The sequence below is a fragment of the Polypterus senegalus genome, chromosome 2 (assembly GCF_016835505.1).
Source record: "Polypterus senegalus isolate Bchr_013 chromosome 2, ASM1683550v1, whole genome shotgun sequence".
Classification (NCBI taxonomy): Eukaryota; Metazoa; Chordata; class Cladistia; order Polypteriformes; family Polypteridae; genus Polypterus; species Polypterus senegalus.
In genome coordinates, this window is record NC_053155.1 from 128,223,387 (window position 1) to 128,245,185 (window position 21,799).

General features: G+C 37.7%; 1 protein-coding gene across 4 annotated transcripts in view; it reads right to left on the reverse strand.

Moving 5' to 3' along the window:
- Nucleotides 1-443: 443 nt before the first annotated feature.
- The window catches only part of zgc:112083 (uncharacterized protein LOC550461 homolog), a 48,079-nt gene continuing 26,723 nt past the window's right edge, over nt 444-21,799 (reverse strand). For all 4 annotated transcript variants that reach the window (XM_039744572.1, XM_039744571.1, XM_039744573.1 and 1 more), the window contains 3 exons: nt 11,040-11,178; nt 1,884-2,008; nt 444-874 (listed from right to left, as the gene is read on the reverse strand). In XM_039744572.1, coding sequence (XP_039600506.1) covers nt 448-874; nt 1,884-2,008; nt 11,040-11,178 — 691 coding nt within the window. In that variant the 3' untranslated portion in view covers nt 444-447. The remainder of the gene's footprint in view (nt 875-1,883; nt 2,009-11,039; nt 11,179-21,799) is intronic.

Sequence of the window (21,799 nt, forward strand, 5' to 3'; positions counted from 1 at the left end):
TGTAGCACCAGTAATCGCAAAATCCAAAATATTTAATATGCGTAACAATGTCTTCTACTTGATAAACCAGTTAAAGAATTATTTTAAAAAGTCTCTGGTAATGACAAATGTTTCTAAAGATGTCAACTTGCCCCTGAACCTTCTACAATACCCATTTACAAATCATTGGTTAAGAAGCAAACACAATCCAGATGTTTAGCTGATCAGACAGTGTGCACTTAATGTTAAAGGCTGAAAATTACTGGTAGAAATAAAGAAAATTAGAAGAGCCAAGTGAAATAGTTATCCTCTGTACTATAAAACACGAGTTAATCGGGGGAGGTCCTTTTACTATTGTAAACCTTAAGATTCAAAATGTTTACTTTTCAGATGATCACAGACTCCATATTCAATAGAATGCCAGTTCAAATTTTACAGGATGATGGGGGAATTAAGTTCAAAAAGAATTTATACAATCTGTATGCCAAGTCCCCTTGCCACTTCAGTCAGTGTTTCCGCTGCCCCTGTTGTGCTTCTATGAGAAGTGTCCATTACTGTAGCTGGTGATGAACCAGATTCAGGCAAGAGATCTGTAACATTGCTGAGGACACAGTAGACTGGTGATGCATCACCAGAGGTAGTCTTTTCTGTGCCAGCATCTTCTCTTGTCTCACACTGGACAAGGTGACCAGGGGCAGATAAATTTTGTCCTGCAGTTACAGAAGGATTTTTTCCTTGGTTGCTGAGCAAAACCCGATCACTGGATGACAAACTGGAAACTGCTTTCCGTGGTGTACGCTTCTTTGCCATGTTGTTCATGATTTGTTCTGTAACCTCAACGGTCTCATAACGGACCATATTCAGCCTCAAATATCCATCTTCATCCTCTTTATACCTGGGGGAGAAAACAAAAAAAACCCAAAGTTGCTTATTCTTGTATCTGGTGGTGTCAACTACTTTCACATAATGTCATTACACTATAATAACCTATTTTCTAGAAAATAATCTAGTTGGCCTTCTGAGGAAAACAAATTTTTAGAAATGTTTTATTATTAAAAAAACAAAACACAAAATTAAGAAAAATCTTTCCCAGCAATTCATAAAAAGTTCAATTTGCAAAGTACTTTTCTAAAAGTGCTGCCATTATCCCACATCTTTCTCTTCTGAGATAAGACTGAAAATTCCAACAGTCGCAATTACTTTTCTCTTTAGGCAACTCAACGGGAAATTAAATACATTTATGTTTCATCTCTGCAGGAATTAGGCAACTATCAATAAAATGGGTACAGATGGAATTTAGTGACCACTATTACACCAAGTACAACACTGGAAACTGATCAGATTTAGAAATGTGCACCTCTAGTTCCAGAAAATGAAGGGAAATAAAGTATTTTGTAAGTTTTTGCTTTTCTTGCACTGCACAGAACCACCATGAGTTCTGCAACCAAATGCCATCAAGTTGTGTAGAAAGTGCTTAGATAACTATAAAACATTAAACTTTAAATTAGCCCCGAATTAGTTATTTTGGTTGATTGTAATTTGGACACACTTATAAAGTGACTTCTATAAAAATGTAACTAGTGTTGAAATATTCCTTTAAAATTAGGCCTGCAGTCTTTGAGCACCGATGGTTAACTGGCAAGTAGGACTACTCCTTTTTTATATAATTATTACCATCTTACTTGCCACAGTTTTGTTAAAGTTTGTTCTGTGGAAATTTTGCAATGTAAAAAATGGTGGTCTGTGCTTAAATTACATGGAAAGTATAATTTTCCTGCAATAGGCTTTGCACTAAAGTAAAACGGAATACATTTCCTTTAAAGCCTATCCAATTATGTGCAATATTTTAGCTTTTGTTTAAAACTTTACAAATTCAAAGAATAGATTAAGAAATAAAAGGATACCTGAAACGAGAGTGTCCAGAAGGCCATTTCAATTCATGCTTGTTGCGTAGGTGAAGAGTAAGAGTATAACACCAAGAGAAGCATTTATCACAGATGTGACATTTGTATTTGGCCATTGTGTCCCCCTTGATTTAAAAAAAAAAAAAAAAAAAAAACACCACAATAACTGAGTAGGAATAATCAAAACCACATATATCAATATTGATTAATTCCACAAGAGAAGAAGTTCTGAATTTTTTTGTCAAGGTCACCTTCATTCTAATATGTTTTTCTTGATTCTAATGATATCAATAGTGTGAAAACCAACATGACTGAGAAAGCCTACAAATTTCACTGGACACAGGACCAGACATGGGTGTAGTTGTTAAGTCTTTGGACTTCAAACCTCGAGACTGTGGAATCAAATCACTAACACCACTGTAAAACCATGAGTCACTTAACCGATCTGTGATAAAATTGGGAAAAGTGTATTTTTTTTTTTTTTATTTCCTCAAAACTGTGCCAGGTAGAAATTGGAATGTAAAAGATGTAGGACACATGAAGACAATCAAAGATAAAATTGAGTAGTTTATAGCAGGGAAAGAAAAACTGCCATAATATTTTAAAAAATTGCTCAATGATGAAAAACCTTGAAACCAAAAAGAAGAATTTGAGCGCAAAGGTGGTCCTATAGAATGGATCAAACCTACAGAATTCAAAACAGTGATACAAGCATGAATAAGAAGAAAGCGGCAGGAGAAGACACACCAATGTAAATTGCTGGATGACAGTGTAGTGCTGGTACCAACATATTAAATGCCATCTTGAAAACAGAAAAGAATGTAAACACATATTTAATACCAATATTCAAGGAGAAGAGATATACTAGACCATAAATTAGAGAGATACTAAGCTACTATCATTATCTTTTAAGATTGGGGAAAGGTAAATGAAGAGATTAGGAGAAATAGTGGATGTTGGAGAAAACCAGTTTGATTTCTGATCAGGGAGAGGAACCACAGACGCAATCCTTGCCATACATATCCTAACAGAGAAAGGCTAGGAAGAACTACCAATGGCTTTTGTGGACATTAAGAAAGCCTTTATTAAAATGAAAGGAGAAGAGTTTTGGTGGAGCTTGAGAAAGAAATAAAGTACCTGAGCTGCAAATAATACTCATCATAAATATGTATGTTGAGGTGAGGCTGGCAGTTATTTGTGGGAGGGGAATAAAAAAAAAAAAAAAAAGGATAAGAGTTCAAAGAGAGAGTGGGACTACACCAAGTGTCTGCATTGAGCACATTATTAACCATTGTTTATATTGTTAGAGGACATCAGCACACAAAGAAACAGGCTGCATCCAGTTAAATGAAGGTACAAGGAACAACTGGAAATGTAATTAGAGGTGAACAGATGTTCTACAGGGGCATGGGGTGAAGATGATTACACTCAAAATATGCTCCAAAACTATAGTGAAGTGGGTAAGATTGAAAAAAATGAAGGTAGGAACAAGATTAGTTAGGACAGGGTGGTCAATGTCAGTCCTGGGGCCTCATGTATAAACGATGCATACGCACAAAAAATGTTGTGTAAGAACGTTTCCACATTCAAATCGCGATGTATAAAACCTAAACTTGGCGTAAAGCCACGCACATTTCCACGATACCTCATACCCGGTTGTACGCAAGTTCTGCACTCTGTTTTGCAGACTGGCGGCACCCAGCGTCAAAGCAGTACTACTGTTCCTATGTGGTTATCCTTCCTTTTTTAGATCAACATCCCTGATGTGGCTTTATAAATACACTGAAATTAACCGCATATCATTTATTAGTTTAATGCATCCGATTGTAATTAACCTGTAACAATATAATGGTCCACGGAATGGTCAAACTATTCTAAATACAATAGCTGCTTTAGCGTTGTTTCTCTCACTGCACCTTCTTTCAGCTACTCCTGTTAGGGGTTGCCACAGCGGATCATCTTTTTCCATATTACTCTCACTGCACCACCCGCAGTATTTATACCACTGTATCTGAGTGGGGAATCAAAGATCTACAGAAGCTGAGAAAGAGAATCCTCAGTATACAGCATCAAGCACGCACTGCCTCAGCCATGCTGTCTATTGAACTGCTCTCACACAGCAAACACTTCAGAGCTTTTCCTGTACGGAACTCGCGGTTCAGAAAGAGTTTCATCCCAAGAACTATAAATGCACTCAATCAAGTTCTCCTTGTAGATCCGTCTGTACTTATAAGTAGAATTACCTCACTGTAAACATGCACTACAGTTACAATATTGCACAACCTGAGACACTTCATAAAGCGCGTATTTACATATGATGACAATATCATTTTTAAGAGGAAATGCAGCAAAATGTGTTTATTATACAGATAAAACTTTAATTTCATTTAAATCTATATTGTCAATAAACATGCCAGGACACGTTGCTGCAGCACTAGGCTAGGAGCTTGTTCCTGCCTCGTGCTGTATTCTTACTGGGACTGGCGTGACACTGGGAGAATAGATGGATGGAATACTTAAATACGTACTACAAAGATATTTCAATGTTCCTTAAAAGTTTTGAAGAATCTGCGTACTAAGCTTACAGCTGGCTTAACGTCTATTACAGAGCTGATTGTGTGGCGATTGGGTATTTGGAGAAAGAAAAGGACGGACAGTAATTGAAGGTTAGTATGTTTGAAAGACACAGTACTTCTGTACTAAAGCATTTCATCGAAGGTCGTGCATGGCGTAGCAAGCATCTGAGGCATGAACAATCACTGCGCCACTGTGTTCCCATGTTTAATAACATGATTTAACTCCTATCATGAAAATGATATCACATATACATCTCAGTATTTTAATTATTCAGAGAGCTTTAATATCACGAAAGTAATGGATTCTGTGTCCTATCAGAGGAAGAGAAAGCCGGTTTAAGAAGCACGTAGTGATTCACACACAGAGCACATAGGCATTTAAACTTGCTACTTTAGTTACGATGGGGTTTGAGAAACTAATAAATTAAACAATTTTAAAGATGAAGTTTATGATGTTCTCCTTTAATGACAAAATAAACAGTGATTAAAGTGGAAATTTCGAGAATAAAGTTGACATTTCGGGCTTTTTTCCCCCCACTGTGTGCCTATTTTTTTTCTCTATACCCTAATAACCAGGGCTGTGGAGTCGGAGACAATTTTGGGTACCTGGAGTCAGAGTCAGCAAACAGTTAACCAACTCCGACTCCTACTAAATTTAAATGGGAATTAAAAAAGTAAGTTGAAATGTCTCAATTCACAAACGGTCATAATGAACTACTTCTCTGCTGTAAGAATAAAGCCCAATGCATGCAGTGCATAATGTTACCACAAAATGAACATGTCAAGTAACCATGAAGAATGCTTTTCATTGATTGTATGCATCACTATATGGGATGTAATGCACAGGTAAGGTGCGGCACCGCTTTCCATTGTGTCGTGTTCCACTGTTACAGGGAACTGTGAACCTAGCCTAAAGCCCCCCATACATTTACAGATGCACTGCCGATTTTTCGGCCGTTCAACGAGTCATCACGCGTCAAACGCCTGAAAAATCAGCTGGTGTGTTCTCAGCTCCGTCGGCTCCCCTTCGCTATGCGCTAGTGAAGGGGCGGGAGCCGAGAACACAGATCTCCCTACCTGTCTCCAGCAGAGGCTCGTTCTGCTGATCAGCTGGCCGGTGAGTGACACAATGCACTAAACTTCCGGCTGGCTGACAGAGGAGACAGCCACTGCAGCAGACAGAGGCATCACATTACTTTGGATGGGGGCGGTGGTCGAGATTTTCAGCAAGCTGGATCTGCCCGTCCATGTGGACACCCGCAATCTGCGGCCGCCAATCAATTGTGTTTGTCTTTAATCTGACATTATAGTAGTGTTGACTTCCTAGCCAGTAGTTCTGTGGTGAAATTACATGTATGTTGCCTTCCTTTCCTTCAATGGATGTAGAAAATACATTAGCATAGTATATACATACAGAGGAGTCGGAGTCGGGAGTCGGAAGATTTAGAAACTGAGGAGTCGGAGCATTTATCTACCGACTCCACAGCCCTGCTAATAACCTTTCATATGACACTCAGACGGTGGGCTACAACTCACCTTTTCACGGCGACTTCGATATCTGACAACTTCTTTATTTCCGGCACTGTGCGACTTTGTGAACGTGAGCTTTCAAGTTTCTCTAACACGCTATGTCACTCGATCGACTTCCTTTTGTTGTTTATACCACTGTTTAAACCAACAAATAGTATGTTTTTCCTTGCCTCCACTTGGTATTCACTGAAATTCTTATATTTTCCCCTGTGCTTTTCCCATTGTCTTTTCACAGAAGGCTGATCCTGAATGGCTATTTATATTTATTTGCATATTCAAAGAGGCGTAATTCTAGGAAGAGTTGGGGCGGGACAGCAGGCGCATGCACGAGCGTTACTTTTCACGCTGACTGAGATTAATGTAGCAAAAGAATGTGAAAGTTGGTGAATGCACAGATTCCTGCTTCTGGAATTTTTTGTACGCAAGCACATTTCGGCTTTTTTGCTTACGTCATGTTATAATGCGAATTCTACGCTCGGCGTTATGCATGAGGCCCCAGGAGAACTGCAGTGGCTATAGATTTTAATTCCACCACCAATTGCTTAATTAGAAACCGATCCTTGCCAATCTCAGACCTTATTTAAATTTTATGGCTTATTAGTCTGGACACAATGCAAGGTTCTTATATTGTAGATGGTTTTCCTTTCCAAGGATATCCAAATAATTTAAATCATAAAACAGAAAAAAAAAACCCACACGTGACAGAGGGAAAATTAAGTGTTTTACTAAATCAAACAGTACATGATGTAAACGCAAAAAGCTAGATGGAGAACTACTGGTTGTTTAATCATTTACATCTCATTGCTAATAAGGGGTCATTAAAACACTGAATGCAGTGATTAAGTTTGAAATAATCAATTAAGGGTGGGGAACCTTAACAAGGAAAATAACTACAACGAAGCATTAAAATGTTACTTAAGCAACAATAAGTGCTTCATCTATATATATAATTCACTAAGGCAAGACAACCATGAAAAGCACGCCGGAAGGGGCGTGGATTCACTAGCAAAGTGTTGTACACGCTACATACAGCAATTCACATCTGCGACAAACATGCGTCTTCTTTGATGCTCCTGTACTTTGTACACATCCCCCTCCCACCTCGCTATGCCGCACGGACGATTGTGTGTTGGTTCGTTCCGTGCATTGTTGCAATGTTGCTTTTCTTGCCGATTTATTACATTACCGATTTTGCAAATGTTAAATTTTCTCCCTGTGCTTAAAAATGATTAAAAAACCGGCCTGATTATGCGGCGTATGGTACGCCGCGGGTTGGCTAGTTAGCAATAATTGACTTAAGAAACTGGGCTGGAACAAAAACCTGCAGCCACCGCGGCTCTCCAGGACCAACACTGCTAGCCCCCAAGTAAGGAGATGGGGGGTTTCATTTAGTACTTAAGATCAAGGACGCAAAGGAGTAGAGAGCTAAAGGCAGAAATAAGGCAGAAAATGGAAGTGGATAAATTAAAAATGTAGAAAGTCCAATGTCATAAAATTCTTGCATAGATTTTCTAAATGCACGACATTAATTCCAACATCCACTACGACCCTAAAGGCTGTCTCTATTGCAGAACTGCATACATAGAATGAAAATTTCCAAAACAGAGAAATGAACCGTTGTTAAAACGGAATACAGGTGGGTCAGCACATTGCTAATTCAGTTCAAAAGCAAACAAACAGCTTTCTGCCATTTAGTAAGTGCCTCACAACAATATAAAATTATATCTATACCCAAATTAACTTAAATCACACATTATACAGTGAGGACTTTTTTTGTTAGTTAAAACTTTGGCTTTAATCTTAGTATGTCTGCTTAAAGACGCTTGTCAAATGACTGATGCCATAGCTCTGAAAATAAAAATAGGTATAGTGATTGCCATTTGCTGACACTGCAGTTATTTCACTAAAGAGTGATACAGCCAGCAATTAATTTATTTTGTAATCTGTTTATACAGTACAGGTTTTCAGGGATACAGCCCAGACATCAAAAGAAACTGACCGCAAAGTGGGGGACCAACCTTGGATAGCATGCAAATCCAACATATTACACCTTCAGGCTATATTTATTATAGGTGTGCATAAGTCAATCTGGAGTCTCCAAACCATACGCCAAAGACACTGGGTAAGGTGGATTGGTAAAAACATATGAAAAAAACTAATACAGATAGTGCTTGGGTCAGAATTTAAACCCACAACTTTAGGCTATGCTGCAGCTTACTGGTTTACCCTGCTACTTTACAACTCCAAGGAATGACTCAGTATTTGGAAATTAAGCATGCAATCCAGGTAAGTAACAGCAAGTGCTTTACCCTATAAAAAGTACTGGACTAAGACACATTAAGGTTCTCCATACAATATTTGAATCTTCAAACAAGAAATAAAGGAAATTTGACTTAAAATGAACACCTATTTTATTAAAACAGAAATTGGACCTGAAAGAGCCATTCTTAGCAAATTAAAGTTGCGTTTCTTTAGTTAAGAAAACAAAAATCTGGCTTTGAATTGCTACAAAGAATACTTAAATAGATATTTAAAGGTTCTGTATTATCCTCTATAAGCCAAGGTGTAAATGGAACATTCCTACTACTCTGCTATAATTCTGATGCAACAGCAAAATACGGTCTGCGTTTACAAGTGTAACAGCACCCAGTTTTGACTGAACATAGTAACATACTTTGTCAGCAACGTAAACAGCAATGTACACCAATTTTTTTTTTTTTTTTTTTCTCTAGACTGGGGGCTTTGCCCTGTTTGCTTCGCTTGCCAACCCTGTGTTTGGTTAATCGGATATACAATTAATTTTTTTTTTCTTTGGAATTGTTTCAATTTCATTATTTGCACTTTTACTTTAAAGCTTCATTAAAAACAATATTTTCTGGAGACACATTGCGACCATGCAACATTTAACTGCCCATTAGTGAATGTTGTTTGTTTCTCTAATAATCCGACTTTTTCTAATGTTTGTCCCCGTGATTTGATTGTCATAGCAAAAGCTATTCTCACAGTAAACTGTAAACATTTTAATACGAATGGCATTTCACGATCTCCTTTGGTGTGTAAAGTTATTCTCAGAATATATACATTACCTTTCTTTTTGCCTGTTAAAATTTGCATCACTTCTCCGTGATCATAAATATACACCTGAACGAATTGTGTATTCTTTGAAATTCAACTTGTCGTTGCTTTAACTGTTGCGGGACCACAGATTCTCATAGCATATGGTTTATTATTGTGTAAATCCACGTTTTGTGCATAAGAATGATGCGAATGCGAAAAGACTTTGTTGTCTACTCTTTGCCTTTCATTTCTGACCTTGATTTGTCCTGATATTTTTTCAATTACACCTGGTTCTGATGATTAATCACCTTTTCTTTTGCAGTAATGCAATATTTTCTATCTTTTCTTTGATACTGTAGCGACTGACATAATAAAGTTTCACAAAAGTTTTAATTGAACAATCACGGACTTTTTAACCCCAAACACAACTTTCTAGCACCCTCTCCAATCCCTCATCTCCCGCGTCTCGTCCCTCCTTACCGCATCTATCAGTACCCCGCTATCAGTGTTCCGTGCTGGGCTTCGTCCTCCCTCAATCGGACCGAACAGTCACTTAAAACCAAAAGGGCAGCAACCTAGCTGGGATGCTGCAATACTTTAGAACTTTACGTGCTTTTACACGACTGACTGTTTTTTGACGGATGTGCGCTTATGACACCTTTTGCAAGTAGGGCATGTCTTGCAAGAATCGCAGTCAAAAATCCTTCTAAGCTTCTTACAGTACCTTTTTTTTTTTAATTTGTCTGATTTTTGCTCTTTTCAGAGTTTAACTGATCCAACATTGCTTCAAATTATACTAAGATCAGATCTCTGAGGTGGTCAATTGAACACGGCTAGTTTCCTCATCTGAAAACTTCAGCTCCATGTTGACCTTAATTGTGTTTGAAGTGTATCTGTGGTTATTATTCTCAAAGATAAAGCTTGTAAATAATAATGTGTTAAATTTATATTCCTCATCGGTCATCATTTCATCAGTTTTGACCAGATCCTGGCACACATGGCTGAAGTGCACCTCTACACTATAATTACCATGCTGCAAAATAAGACTTGGGGCTAGGTTAAAATATATATCATACCAACCATACTGGCATTTGAATGAATCAAAATTGTCATATTTGTACACAAGGCTTTCTATCACTGGTTACAGCTTCATGTTTTATAGCCTTTCAAGTACTGCAATGTCTTATTACCCTTCTGCCTTTGGGTCTTGCATCTTAAACTCCCAAGTGCATTCTTTATTTCTTCATGACACACTGAAAACCATATGTTCAAAATACAGTATACTGTGCAATTACTTTCCAATTACAACCTCGTAAATACAAAACTAGGATGCATCTGTCAAAGCTTGCTAGCTCAACTATTTCTGAACCTTTACTCAAGACACCCTGTAGGTTTCTGGTTACTATTCAATGCACCCACTTATTTATTAAAATCACACAAGCAGGCCAGGTTCAGTGAAATACTACCTCATTAACTGGAATCAGTGATGTCATCATGCCATTGTTTGCGAACAAAACACATTCTCACCATCAAGTTTTTTGGAAAATACAAGATATTTGCTTTTATTTTATTCAATGAGGTCACAAACATTTGACTAGCTAAAGACCTTGGCATTTACGCAGTACTACACACACCCCAGTATTACCTTTGTACACAAGTCAAAAGAAGGACTAGTCTACAATGTAAAATAAAGAGTGCACATATAGACCATAAACGCATGTTTTAAAGTAGTATTTAAAATAAATAAATTTTACAGGGACATTTCTATACACACACTAAAGGATTCTACCCCCCTCACACTAGTTTATTGATAACACATAAATCCCCCTCCTTATGTGCCTATAAAATTTGGTGTGGAAGTGTAGTGCCAATTAATAGAACATACACCGAAGAGAGAAAAAAAAAAAGTGTAATTTACATTAAATACACATTATGCATTACCAGTATAACACATCACTGATCAATAAAACTAAAGAGAAATGATGCAGCATACCTCATGGACCCTTCTGTAGTGCTGGTTCATGGTGTGCGCCATTCGGGAGGAGTATTTACATCCTTCCACACTGCAGTGGAAAGCAGCTCCTTCATTATGGGTATCCATATGTTTGCGTAGATCGTGAGGATTTTTAAAACTGAGGACAAAACAAAAGTGTCATTTCAAATGAACATTTCTTTCTACACCCAACTGGCTATTATTACTTGAGGTGAAACACTAAAGTTTCTAACAAAAGTGCAATTTACATTTCCTTCACAGTTAAATCGCATTACTGCAGACCATTCACTGTCTAAAACCTACTTGACTCCACACCATGATAGGTTCTTCCCCTCCAAAAATATCCTTGAAATATGGTAATTTGCATGGTTGATTTGTCAAAGAATGAGGTATCATTTGCATCTCAATTAAGCTAATGAAGCTATAAACTACAAAATTCAAACTTTTTTTTTTTTGGTAAGGTAGGGAAATGGTGAAGCAAAACAGCAGCATTTTAGCTGGAGCCATGTAGAGCCCATTTTTACTTAATTTCCTACTCCTCAGGTCAGCTTTCACTTACTGGTGATGTGGTAAACAGTAGAAGATGGCCAATGGAACATGCACAGACCTCATCAAGAAGCACACAACCTTTTTACCAAAAAGTATAAGGTCATGCTATTTTCAACTAAAGAAATCATTAAGAAGGCTAGTAAGATATTTTGTTATACAGCATGGTGTATAATACATCAAGGGGAATTATGCATAAGCTATACAATACACAAGTGAGGCCTCATCTGATATATTGTGAGCAGTTTTGGTCTTCATATTACAGAAAGACATAGCAGTGTTCAATAAATTACTGAAATGAACAGGCAGTGTAATTCTTGGACTGTAAAATTTGAGCTAAGACGACAGAAGGACATGAACATTTTCAGTTTAAGCAAATGCTGATAAAGTGCCATAACTGAAATTTTTTAAAATTATAAAAGTAATTAGCATGTTGGATCCAAATTATTCTTTAAATCAGCTTCCCCAAATATTCAAGTTTTTCTTCACACAAAGAACTATAGACACATTTAATAAAGTGCCTACTACGTTAATAAAGTAGTGCATTAAAACTCAGTTATTTTGGGGGGAAAAAAGACAAATATTTTCAATACAGCATTTAGGAAATTGAAGAGCACTTCAATTTAGGGCCGCACAATGATTCTAGGTTCAAATACCATATCTAGTTACCGCCTGTGTAGTTTTTGCTGGTCTCCAGATACCTCTACGGTTTTTCCCACATCTCCAAATTGTGCATATTAGGTTAACTAAAATTGCAACTGCAGCCTTGTTTGGGTTTTGCAGTGGAGCAATACACTAAAAAACGTAGGGAGCCAACCCTGGGCCAGCTCTGTCAGCACAAGACCTTCCCATCAGCTCCCTTAAACTACATTAAACAGGCCAAAGAATGTTATGTTCCACTTTACTGTACAGCACTCAATTTTACAGAGTCCTATAATACTTGGGATAAGTTATTATCCTTCCATCTTACTAATGACATACATGAGTGGCAGGTTACCTACTAACAAAGCAGCATGCATTAATTAGTACAGTGCATCCGGAAAGTATTCACAGCGCACCACGTTTTCCACATTTTGTTATGTTACAGCCTTATTCCAAAATGGATTAAATTCATTTTATTCCTCAGAATTCTACACACAACACCCCATAATGACAACATAAAAATGTTTTACTTGAGGTTTTTGCCAATTTATTAAAAATAAAAAAACTGAGAAAGCACATGTACATAAGTATTCACAGCCTTTGCCATGAAGCTCAAAATTGAGCTCAGGTGCATCCGGTTTCCCCTGATCATCCTTGAGATGTTCCTGCAGCTTAATTGGAGTCCACCTGTGGTAAATTCAGTTGATTGGACAGGATTTGGAAAGGCACACACCTGTCTATACGAGGTCCCACAGTTGACAGTTCATGTCAGAGCACAAACCAAGCATGAAGTCAAAGGAATTGTCTGTAGACCTCCGAGACAGGATTGTCTCGAGGCACAAATCTGGGGAAGGTTACAGAAAAATTTCTGCTGCTTTGAAGGACCCAATGAGCACAGTGGCCTCCATCATCTTTAAGTGGAAGAAGTTCGAAACCACCAGGACTCTTCCTAGAGCTGGCCGGCCATCTAAACTGAGCGATCAGGGGAGAAGGGCCTTAATCAGGGAGGTGACCAAGAACCTGATGGTCACTGTCAGAGCTCCAGAGGTCCTCTGTGGAGAGAGGACAACCATCTCTGCAGCAATCCACCAATCAGGCCTGTACGGTAGAGCGGCCAGACGGAAGCCACTCATTAGTAAAGTAACATGGCAGCCCGCCTGGAGTTTGCCAAAAGGCACCTGAAGGACTCTCAGACCATGAGAAACAAAATTCTCTGGTCTGATGAGACAAAGATTGAACTCTTTGGTGTGAATGTCAGGCATCACGTTTGGAGGAAACCAAGCCCCGCTGATCACCAGGCCAATACCATCCCTACAGTGAAGCATGGTGGTGGCAGCATCATGCTGTGGGGATGTTTTTCACCGGCAGGAACTGGGAGACTAGTCAGGATAAAGGGAAAGATGACTGCAGCAATGTACAGAGACAGCCTGGATGAAAACTTGCTCCAGACCGCTCAACCTCAGACTGGGGTGACAGTTCATCTTTCAGCAGGACAACAACTCTAAGCACACAGCCAAGATATCAAAGGTGTGGCTTCAGGACAACTCTGTGAATGTCCTTGAGTGGCCCCGCCAGAGCCCAGACTTGAATCCAATTGAATATCTCTGGAGAGATCTTAAAATGGCTGTGCAACAACGCTTCCCATCCAACCTGATGGAGCTTGAGAGGTGCTGCAAAGAGGAATGGGAGAAACTGGCCAAAGATAGGGGTGCCAAGCTTGTGGCATCTTATTCAAAAAGACTTGAGGCTGTAATTGCTGCCAAAGGTGCATCAACAAATTACTGAGCAAAGGCTGTGAATACTTAAGCTAAATAATAATTCTAGACCTTATATGATTAAGGACTGAGAATAGTTTTAGGAAGATTGTTTTTGGTGAAATATTTTCATTAGTACAGCACGATTTAATCTGAAACAGTGAACTGTTCATTTCTTATATTGAAAGATAGTATTTATAGGGGAAATAAGAGATTAAGAAATACAGATGGAGATTATGGAGAGTATAAAAATAATTGGGTTCTACTAGAGATGCACACTTTAAAATTAAAAATAAGAATCCAGTTTACAATTCAGAATACTACAATTTATAAAAACAGTACGAGTAGGAGAGGATACAAGGAACAGACCATGTTTATAACTAAGAAAAAAAAAAAAAAAAAGGTCTATGATTATCTAGAGTTTGATTTGCAGAAAACCTAACACATGCTGCCAACCAAAGGGGCTAAAAAGCTAAACATTGTATGTTTAAAAGATGAACATCTTACATTTTAAAATGAGCGTAACAAAGTTACAGCAAGTCCACTCTTAACATTTCAAATATACCTGGACAATATACCTTCTCAAAAGGTGTAGCCTGGTTGAGATACAGCTATTTGGCAGACGACATTTTTTGTTTTGGACCATACTAATGGTATTGTGTCGACAGACAGACTGAATGTATGCATTATACTTAAGATTTTTTTTTTTTTTTAATACTCCAATGGTGTCTACAAAGCAATGATATCTGGGAAGCAGGGTGTTTAACATCATGTTGGATTGAATGACCAGTAAACAGTTGAGGACATCTACATATATTCAATGCACATGGGGCGTTGGTGAGGGGGAGAGAGAGAAAACAACCCAGCGGCGTAAAAAAAATAATTAAGATCATCTTTAGACTGGCATGAACAAAAAGGAGCACATACACACATACACACTAGCAGAATACCTGCGCTTCGCAGCGGAGTAGTGTTAAAGTTATGAAAAAGAAAAATTTTCAAAGATTGTTAATGTAATTGTTTTGTCATTAATACGAGTGTTGTTCTCATATCTATATCTACATATAATCTATATATCTATGTTCGGTTAATGTTTTGAAAATGATGCATGTGCCCTGCCCAGGATTGGTTCCTGCCTTGCACCCAGTGTTGGCTGGGATGGTCTCCAGCAGACCCCCCCGTGACCCTGTGGTCGGATTCAACAGGTTGGGAAATGGATGGATATTGCAGCGCTTACTTTATATATTCCGAAATATTCCAACGCTGATTTTTATATACTCCAGGTTTTGACTTTATATAGTTAAATGTAGTCATCATTGCATAACTTTTTCTTTACCGTAGAAATTTAAAGGCTAAATTCAACTTCCATTCCTAACAAAGATATTTCTGGCGACTAAATAGAACCTACTTCTCCAAATTCGAGCTATTGAGCTGTCGCCTGCCTGCATAAGTCACCCTCGCTTCGCTCTTACTTTTTTACCGTTCATTTAATCATGGCTAGTGGCGGAAAAATTATAAAATGGAAGGAGAATTACACCGAGTATGGCTTTACCAAAACAATTGATGGCGAATCAATTATTCATAAAGCTTCAATTGGTGATCTGTTTTTCTGTGTTAATCTCATATTTTTTCATACTACTTCTCAAACCAAGGGGGTGCGAGGGTAAAATGAATCGGGAAGCGCTGATCAATGTAAATCGGTGTACCAGGAAATCCTGCATTGAGAGAAGTTCCCCTTTGCTTGGAATGCAAAGTGTGATTTAAATGCATTATTTTTTAACGTGTTATGGAACACATGCATCAAAGCTGTGCTTGTGCTAAGAAAAGGAAACATTTTTCAAATAACATAAAACGATTGTCAATGTAACCTTTTGTAAGTAGAGCCTGGAGGATTCAGTGTGGAGAAACTGTAGAGACAGCGTGTGTATTAACTTGTGGATTTTTCTGTGAGTATTTGGTGGCAGCGTCACAAAGTCACTTCCGTAACACTGCGTGCGTTAGCCGTGGAGCTCAGCTCAGCGCGAAATGAGGTGAATGGGAGGAGATGATGGCGTGACTCCCCACCCGCCTTAACTGTCAATCCCCCACAAACACAGTCTCTCGGAATTTGCATAAGCACAGCCCTTCACCTGCAATTTTAACTTAGATACAAAGTGATCAAAACTTTCGTTTATTTCCTGCATTCTCTCATTAAACATGTATCCCGCATTACCTGTGGGCATGACAAACGCCAGCGGCAGCCTGTCTATGAACTTAATTTAAACTTTAGGTTTACACCGTGCTTTGTTTCTGAAGTAGCAGCACTCATGAATATGGTAGTAAATGTCAGTCGCTCGCTTCTTATTGTTTTGCTGCCTTCTCAATTATATAATGCATGTTTTCTTCAGCGCTTTTTGGAGCTCTTCCTGGTTTTCTATGTACTGCGTTGATAGTCAGTTCACGTGATTACGTGGGAGGCGTGATGATGTCACATAAAACTCCGCCCCCCACGGCCATCCAGCTCAACTCCATTACAGTATATGCAGAAAAATAGCTTCCAGTTATGACCATTACGCGTAGAATTTCGAAATGAAACCTGCCCAACTTTTGTAAGGAAGCTGTAAGGAATGAGCCTGTCAAATTTCAGCCTTCTACCTACACGGGACGTTGGAGAATTAGTGATGAGTCAGTCAGTGAGGGCACACATACATCTCTCTAGAGTTTGTTTCTCCACTCTAAAGCCAGCAGAAACTGCTTTAAGTTTTGATCCTTAGCTCTGCCGAGTCATTTGCACATATCTTTCAACTCACCCCTGCCAACATTTTTTTTTTTTTTACCACAATGGCAAGATTAACTTTGTCTCTGAATGAGCAGCTCAATTATCTTGTGCAGTGGCATTTCTACAACATAGGCCAGCAGTGCAAAGCCACACCAACTCATGTGAAATAATAGATTAAATATTTATAAACCATTCTCAACTTTGTTCTCTCAATTACACTAAACATACTTAATTCTCTTATTTACACTAAACATATAGTGGAAAACGCTTATCCAACATCTAGAGTCAGTTACTACAAGCCTGTTCCCACCTTATTTAGAAAGCTCTATTAGCGCTTCAGTGTAACAGATTTACCATTGGGGTTACGAGCAGTTTAGCAATAGATTAAAGTTTAAAAAAAAGAAGCACCACATGGCAGTGAAGATGTATGACAAGTAGAGTATTATTTTCTCTTATAGGTAACCAAAGAGATTTGGAAAAAACCACAAGATCAAATTTTAGTAATTATCACGGACTAGCAGAATACCGCGCTTCGCAGCGGAGAAGTAGTGTGTTAAAGAAGTTATGAAAAAGAAAAGCAAACATTTTAAAAATAACGTAAGATGATTGTTAATGTAATTGTTTTGTCATTGATATGAGTGTTGTTGTCATATCTATCTATCTATCTATATATATATATATATATAGAGTAAAATACCTGATTGGCAGCGAGAAGTAAAAGAAAAGCAAACATTTTAAAAATAACGTAACATGATTGACAATGTAATTGTTTTGTCATGAGTGTTGCTGGCATATATATACATACATATATATACATATACATATACATACATACACACACACACATTATATATAATCCAATTAATTAGAGGCTGTGTAAGAATTAATTTTGGATTAATCGTATGTAATCGCACACGTAAATTTGCCCCAAATCGCAAATTTTTTTTTTAATTTAAAACTGTTTTAGTGGGCGACAGAATCAAATAATAGACATGGACATGAATATTGTAAACTGAAGCTGTTTTAATTTCTGAAAAAAGCTTTTAAACTGCATTTGAATTCAAAACAGAAACAAAAATATCATCCCTGGTTAAAATTGGGCAGACTTAAAAATAAAGTGGTAGTTTAAGTACTTTAAGTACATTTTCAGAATAGTATTGTCTTTAAATAATAATAACCAAAATTTCAACATAAAGTGCAGTTTTCTTCTTAAAAAATAAGTCAGAAACATAAAAGGTAATTTGACCAGCTTACTCTTTAAACTCTGAGTAACATTAGCCAAAATTATTTTGTACATTAGGCTAAAACAGTGTGATCATTGAACATTTTGTAATTAGATGTATTTAGAATTACTAACGGTCACGGAAGTCCAATGATCCCCAGTAAGAGCCACAAAGTCCGCTTTCTGTAATGCATCTAATTTTGCTTGCTTTTCAGTGTGCACAAAACCATGCTTTTATCAAGGCTTCTCTCGGGTAGTTGAAATGATCAGTCGTAGGAACGCACTTTATTCCGACTCTAACATTTTTGTAGCTGTGATGTGTGCATCAGTGTAATGGATGTACCAGGAAATCATGCATTGACAAAAGTTCCGTTTGCTTGGAATTGAAAGTGTGATTAAATGCGTTATTTTTTAACGCGTTATGGAGTACATGCATCGAAGCTTCTCAGCTGTGCTTGTGCTAAGAAAGGGAAAATTTTAAAAATAACGTAACATGATTCTGCGTTAACCTAATATTTTTCATACGTCCCAAACCAAGGAGATCGAAGGTAAAATGAATCGGTAGCGCATACATAGTCAGTACACCCCCTCTTGGGAATCGAACCTCGAATGTCGGCGTTAGAGGCTAAGACTCTACAATTGCCACAGCGTGTGGCTTGTCTATGCTAAAGTATGTATTGTAGATCGGGTATATATATACATTTATATATATATACCCGTGTACGCAGTGGAGAAGTAGAAGTTATGAAAAGAAAAGGGAACATTTTAAAAATAACGTAACATGATTGTCAATATACAGTAATTGTTTTGTGAGTGTTATTGAATGTTGCTGTCATCAAGGATTTGATTATCATTATTTCTTTCAATCAGGCTCGTATTTGTAGGATGTGTTCAAGTTACATTCCGTGTTTGTCAATCGTTGTAAAGATAAGAGGTTTCATTCATCGATTAGTTCCTTACTGCATCAATAAACAGCTCGTCTTCCTTTTTATCTGTGATGTGACAAACTGCATGCACGGGTTTTTTTGTCTTACACTGTCTTCCTTTAGCAGGACATTCACTTTTTCCACCGTGTGCTTTGTTTCGCAGTAGCTGCACTTATGAATATGATTGTATGTATAAGGCGCTTCATATTTTTTTGCTGCCTTCTCAATTGTGTAATTCGGTTTTTGTTCAGCACTCTTTGGAACTGTTGCTTTTGTCTGCGCATTGCGTCAGTTCACGTGAGCCGCTTGGTGTTCTTGCATCGAAGGTTCCCAGCTGTACTGGTGCCATCTCGTGTAATGTCAGCTAAGACCCGGCACTTAAAAGTTTCTCTCGCAGTTTCAATGAGTTTGTGCCAAACACCACCCTGACCATCTCATCTTCCTCTGCATAAGCACAGTCCTTCACCCGTGAACATTTACCGGCAGTGTTTGTATTGGATTGCCGCTGATGGACGGCCTTATATGGGCAGGCACTAAATTACAAACGCTAGTGGCAGCCTGTCTATGAACTTAATTTAATATAAACTTACGGTTCACGCCGTGCTTTGTTTCCGCAGTAGCTGTACTTATGAATATGCTTGTATGCATCATTTGCTTCATAATGTTTTTCTGCCTTCTCAATTGTGAAATGGCGTTTTGTGCTCATCGCTGTTTGGAGTTCTTCCTTGTTCTCTACGTACTTACGTAGGAGGCGTGATGATGTCACACGAAACTCCGCCCCCACGGCCATCTCCAACTCAAGACTCCATTACATTATATGGGGAAAAATAGCTTCCAGTTATGACCCTTATGCGTAGAATTTCGAAATGAAACCTGCCCAACTTTTGTAAGTAAGCTGTAAGGAATAAGCCTGCCAAATTTCAGCCTTCTACCTACACGGGAAGTTGGAGAATTAGTGAGTGAGTGAGTGAGGGCTTTGCCTTTTATTAGTATAGATGATCAGTAAATTGGGTGATTACAAAACTCTTATCTTTTCAGCCCCTGCTTTCCTATGCATTACGGTAATTTAGTTGTACTACTACTTCACGCAAGGTTTCACGGTAGTTGAGCCAGCGTGATTGTTTTCTTTTTAAGCAATCTTCATGCAACTTAAGTAAAAAGAGCCTTGACATACCACTAACAGGGAGTATAGCCTTTACATTAAAGAAACCAGAGTAATATGCAGAGGAAAAAAAAAAGAATGAGAAGTCTTTGTGTAGTCAAATAGCCAGCAAGAAAAGCCAATTTAATGAATTCAGACCTTCATTTTATTCTTTAATTAAAACAGACATGGTTTCAGTTTTGTCAGTGTGCTCGTTTGAAATGCAGCAGCTTACATTTTAAATTGGAAAAAGACAATATTTTGAAATTGCTACTTAGTAAACATTAGGCTTGTTAACGTAACCTCAAATTATGCCTTACTTATAAACCTGCTAAGTATGTTAATCTTGTATCTTAATGAACAACCTACATTTGCGTCATATTTAAAGATTTGCACTGTGCATCATATGTTTTGGTAAGAAGCAAGTAATACATAATTAAAATTTCAGTCTCTAGCTGATACACGGAACACTGTATAAATATATTAAATGTATACTTTGATAGCAAAAAAGCTGTGGTGAAATTAATGATTTAAAATGATTAAAACCTGTAAATGCAAGTATATTTATTTACATTTAAGCAGTGTTTAATTACCAATATCAATTGTGTGAAAAAAAAGAAACACACACACTTTTTTTGTTGTTAGATAAATAGTGAAAACTACTATTTACATTAAGCCTAGTTTTACAAACACACATTACAGAAAAAAAAATTTCTATGCCATATGTTTTATGGACCCTTATTAGTTAAAGTATGTATTTTAAGATTTTTTGTTAATAAAAAAAATGTCAGATAAAACCTGTGCGGGGTGTGTGTGTGTGTGTATATGTATGTATGTATATGTCGGAACATCCCCAATATCTCTGTATTTTAATGATTTTACCAAAGTGCCAACTTGTTTACATAAGCTACTAAATTACTACTATATCATGATGTTTTTAGTAATCTGGCATGAAAGCTTTACTTTGTATATGCACACATAAATAGACAAATTACTTTCTTACAAAACCAATGCAGAGGATTCTGCACTTATCAGGTGTTATTGATAACAGGTATGAGGCAGAGTATTGGAGTCCGGTGGAGAAATTTGTTTCTTGGTGGAAACAGGATTGTCTCCATTTTAACATCAGCAAAACCAAGAAACTGGCTATATAGATTTTTACCGCACCAAAGAACCTCTATATCCGGTCACTGATCAATGAGTGAATGTAGAGATGGTGCACTCTGGTGTGGTCTTTGAATACAGAGGAACTATATAAGAAAGGGTAGAGCAGGCTCTTTTTCCTCAGGAGACTGCATTCTTTTAATGGGGGAAAGAAAATCCTTCACATCTTCTATAACTCGTTGATGACCAGTGCAATTTTCTATGCTGTGGTGTGCTAGGCTGGTAAGATCACTTCAAGAGAGGCCCACCAAATCAATACGCTAATTAAAAGGGCAAGCTCAGTTACAGGATGCACTCTGGACCCCCAGAGGTAGTAGCAAATTACAGTGTTTAAAAAACACAAACAGCCAACAAATTGACACAAACAGCCAACCAAAAGCATGTCAAGAAATGCTACTGGGGCTCCTTTACACCAACAGCAATACATGTGCATCATACTCATTGTGACCGAGACAGCCAAGTAAAAAGTTTTCTATTTAATTTTTTTTTTGCTTTATACTCATTCTGGTGTGGGTTCAGACTAAAGTGCATGTGTATATTTACTTATTATTTACAGAGAGTGAGATTCCGTAAAAATCCAAATTTTGACCTGAGAAACATTGCACTG